Source organism: Salvia miltiorrhiza, unplaced genomic scaffold (genome assembly GCF_028751815.1).
Source record: "Salvia miltiorrhiza cultivar Shanhuang (shh) unplaced genomic scaffold, IMPLAD_Smil_shh original_scaffold_419_1, whole genome shotgun sequence".
Classification (NCBI taxonomy): domain Eukaryota; kingdom Viridiplantae; phylum Streptophyta; class Magnoliopsida; order Lamiales; family Lamiaceae; genus Salvia; species Salvia miltiorrhiza.
Window position 1 is genome coordinate 92,875 of NW_026651545.1, and position 4,293 is coordinate 97,167.

General features: G+C 45.7%; 1 protein-coding gene across 1 annotated transcript; it reads left to right on the plus strand.

Moving 5' to 3' along the window:
• The first annotated feature begins 580 nt into the window (after positions 1-580).
• On the plus strand, positions 581-3,581 carry LOC131004521 (uncharacterized). The gene is made up of 4 exons (XM_057931225.1): positions 581-928; positions 2,179-2,337; positions 2,473-2,861; positions 2,939-3,581. Exons 3-4 carry the CDS (start codon positions 2,481-2,483, stop codon positions 3,188-3,190), a joined length of 633 nt encoding a protein of 210 aa, XP_057787208.1. The 5' UTR covers positions 581-928; positions 2,179-2,337; positions 2,473-2,480; the 3' UTR covers positions 3,191-3,581.
• Positions 3,582-4,293: the final 712 nt, after the last annotated feature.

The window sequence follows — 4,293 nt, forward strand, 5'->3', positions numbered from 1 at the left end:
GAAAAAAAATTTGTGTAGATGAATGTTGGATGAACATGTGTTCTTTGTAGATTTCTGGAGTTTTTTGTTGGATGCAGATGAATGTGGATGATGTTATTTCTTATTGATTTTGTTTTGATAGTTGTGTGTAGTATATTTTTTGCATTTCTTTGGTGTGGAAGGCTTGTTTGCATGACTATATATTGTGCATCTGTTTTGTTGATGTCTACGGGATGTACGTGTTGGCATGGTTGTCTGGGATGGAAGGGATGGAAGGAATCCATTTATGTGCATAATTGAAGTGTGGGATATATCATGGTTGTCCGGGTTGTCATGGTTGTCCGAGTTGCCTAGTCATCAAGGTTGCTTGTGAAATTTGGAGACGTCTGGGATGGCAGGGGAGTCCTGGATGCCTAGTCATCCGGGTAGTCCTGGATGACATGAAAGTCCTGGATGTCCAGTTATCAAAATCGTGTGTGTAATTTAGGATATCGGGGGTGACAGGGTGCCTTTGTACTATGCGTGTGTCCAGGATGTCCTAGTCATCCGGGTAGTCCTGGATGCTCTGAGTGGCTAGAGCTATTGTGATATATTGAAATCCTAGACATCCGGGGTGTCTTGGATGCTCTAGGCGTTTAGAGTCATGTTGGAATCTTAGCTATCCTAGATGTCTTGGACGCTCTGGATGGCTAGAGCCATACTGAAATCCTGGACGCTAGGATGTTTGGGATGCTCTAGACGGCCGGAGTTGTTTCGACATGTCTGCGGTATTTTAGAAAAGCTCGATTCTTGTGGGTTGTTTAGATGGTTGACAAGTGTCGCAAATCCGAGCCCCCGTTTATCTATATAATGGGGAACTTGTCTTTCTTTTTTCACAAACACTTTGAAAGCAATTGGAGATCTTGGAGGGATCAAGAGTAGAGAGAGCATTTCTGAAGGCTTCGGGAAGGTTGGTTTTATCTCTACTATTCTTCGAGTGTTCTTCGCATATCTTCAAACATGATTTTATGTAAGCATGCTATGTTTTGCTTCAGAATAGCTTTGATTTATTGTTTTTGTAGGGAGTAGTTTGATCCATATGTATTTTATTGTTTGCATATATGGTGTTTGTCTGGGTATACTTAGCTAGAAAATGAATTGTTGGAAATTGCTTTACTGGGTGGTCTGGGTCGTCTGGGTGGTACTGGTGGACCTCCTTGTTCTAGTGAGCATATGTGTTCCATTATAATTATATCGCTAGTGATGTATACTTAGTATGTGACGAGTTGGGTCTGGGTTAATTTATTAACTTTATTACTTGACATGCTAGTATCGTTGGGTTCGGTCTGGATGGTCTGGATTGACCGAACTCAGACGTTGTCGTAATTTAGGGTCGAGTTACTATGTCACGGAATCGGGGATGGTCGATAGGTTCCACTACCGGGATGTCACACTTAATAGATGATGAAGATTATGATGGTGTAGAGGTTCCTTCAGGTATCCCGTATGATCAGCTACGAGATGGTAGTTATGTCTGTCCGGGGACGTCCGGACGTTCGGGTCTCGGGGTCGACAGTGAAGGACCTATATTGGATGCTATTCCTATGCCTTCATTTCTTAGCGACAAGGATCCGGTATCTCGCGTAAATCAGGTTGACATGGTGCGAAAGGCTTCGACGAAAATACAGAATACCCGATTGGGTAACACTGCATGCTCCGGATGCTACTTTGCTTGCCTCCTATCATGTGGAGAATATGGTGTGTCTATATGAGTTTATCTTCACATAGGGGAGTCGACTTCCACTACCCCGGCTTGTGTTGGAACTGTGTGACTATCATTGCTTGTCTCCGAGTCAACTTATGCCGAATGCATGGAGGTTACTGCTAAACCTTCAAGTATTTGCTGAGCTGCACGGTTTTGACATCAACGTATATGACGTGTTATACACGTATTCTTTCTCGAAAAATCTTAGTTCAGGTAGGTTCTGCATGAGGGTGAGGCCCAACCGGGATGCCCTCCTTGAACCATTGAGCGATGCTGAGAAACATTGGGCGTCTAAATATATCTTTGTAAGTTATGATAGTCTGGGTGTGCCTGCTGGCTTATGTGTTCCATGCGCTTGGAGGGAAGGAAGTGAGTTGTTCTAGTTGATCTAGTTGTTTGCATTGTCATGTTTGTCCTCTTTATGATGCTGACACTTTCGCCTATCTTCTCTACAGGTTGGTTTGGTCAAGATCCTCCCGTTACACTACACCTAGCTGAACGGGCTGACTGGTTCCTTAGTTTTCCTCGAGCTGAGCGTGCGTGGAGGTTTATCTTAAGGGACGAGAACTTAATCAAGACGTCTGTTTAGGGTCATCTTGTCAGGTGTGAAGAAGGTACATATATTCTCCCCACTCGCATCGATTCTACTATTGTACTGTGTCGTAGGGCTTTAGAGCTCATAAATGACGGGGGGATTCCCCATTATCCCATATAAGGTCAACTGACACCGGATGAGCGGGCTTATGCAGATCGTTGGATGTCGAATCTCAAATATCAAGTTGATTGCACTAATGAAAAATCGTACAGGGGCATTCTGGATAGGCAGAAGCAGCAGAAGAAGAAGAAGAAGCAGGTTGTGACTTCCAGTTCTCACGAGGTTGAGACTGTAAGTGATGATGTGCTGCCGCTTGATCAGGTTGTCCAGAGGCGTGGGAAGCGGACTGCTGAGTCGAACGAGCCCACTTGGACGGATGGATCCGTCAACTTTAGTATTCCTGCCAATGCGTCTGTTCACACCGGGTATGACGCTTTGTCTGGGCAGCTCGGGCAGCTCTTGTTGGATGAAGATAAGGCTCGGTTGGCCAAATTTTCTATGCCGTCCAGGATGGCACGCATGGCCTGTGGTCACTCTATGGCGGTATGTTGAGTTTTTAGAATACTAATTTATTCCTTGATTTCTACTTGTTATAGTTGCTTATATTTCCTCATGTGTAGGCCTATCAGCACTCTCTGTTCATGATGAACGCCTTGGAGGAGGGCGAGAGGAGGGTTGCCGAGCTGGAGAGGGAGAGGTCCTCTTTTGCCTTGGAGAAAGAGAAGGCCCGGAAGGAGTGGTCCTTCTTGGAGCATTTTCTCCGTGACCAGCTAGCTGCCAAGGAACAGGAGCTTGAAGCTGCGAGGGCCTCAGTGGCGGAGGTGAAGGCTGCTATGGTTGCGAGGGAGGCCTTATTTAAGGAGGAAATGTAGGATGCCTGTGCCGGGACTCTTGTCTGCTCCCGTGGACAGATGGCCGAGCAGTTCCGCGCCGGGGAGACGAGCCAGTGGAATATTGATGAGTGGGTGGATGAATACCATCAGTACTTGGCTATCTGTGATGGCGCTGCGTTCGATGGTGACGATGGTGTTGGTGGCGAGTGATTGCATCGCATTTCTTTGTGTTGTTCGGATGTGTACGAGCGTGTTGTGCCCTTGGATATTTTCTGTATGGACTTAGTATTTTCTTATTGTTTTCTAGTTTAGTTGTGGTCGCCTTGGAGACCAAACTAAAACATTATGTATTGTTGTTTGATGTTTTTCGGCATTGCCGACTCGGTTGGGGGTTGTTGCCCTAAAGTATTATGTAGTTTGTGATTGTGGTATTTGCGTTGGTGTATTCTAAGTGTAGACAAACTTATGGAGTTGACACCTTTGCTGAACTTTTTTTGAAGGTCGGGTAGATATGTCCCCCAGTTTAGGGAGGGCACGTAGTGCTAAAACTTAAACTAACTCATAACTTCTTTGAGGCGTAGTTTCTAGTGGTAGTAGGAATAAAGGACTTAGTTATTCGTTACTAGGGTAAATTTCTATCACTCGCAGACATGTCGGGGATGGAAGAGTCGGAGGGGGAGGGGGGCTGCGCTCCTTAGAGCTGCCTACATACCCTGTTAGGGGATCAAGCCCAAATGTAGTTCTGACCTGCATCAGTAATTGTATAGTATGTCGAGTGGGTCTCGTGAGACCTAAGAAAGTAACTGAGTGTAGAGTTAGACGTGATACTATTTGAGATGGATGGCATTGTTGCCGGGATTCCCTGGATTGAGGGCGTGGAGGCGGATTTAGAGCGAGATATGAGAGAAAGTGGAGAGATCGTGCTAGAGCGTGAATGATTGGATAGGTCGAGTGGCCTAGTTAATTTTCTTATATACTGTGGTATCTCGACGGCTAGGGTTTTTTTGGGACCTCCGTGAAACCCTGGTTGTTCTGATATTTACGGGATCGTCTCCCTGACCTGCATTCTCCTCCAAGTCGCAAACCCTTTCTAGGGTTTGGTGCGATTGGGCCTCAACGTCTTAGCGTATGGGCTGAATTAA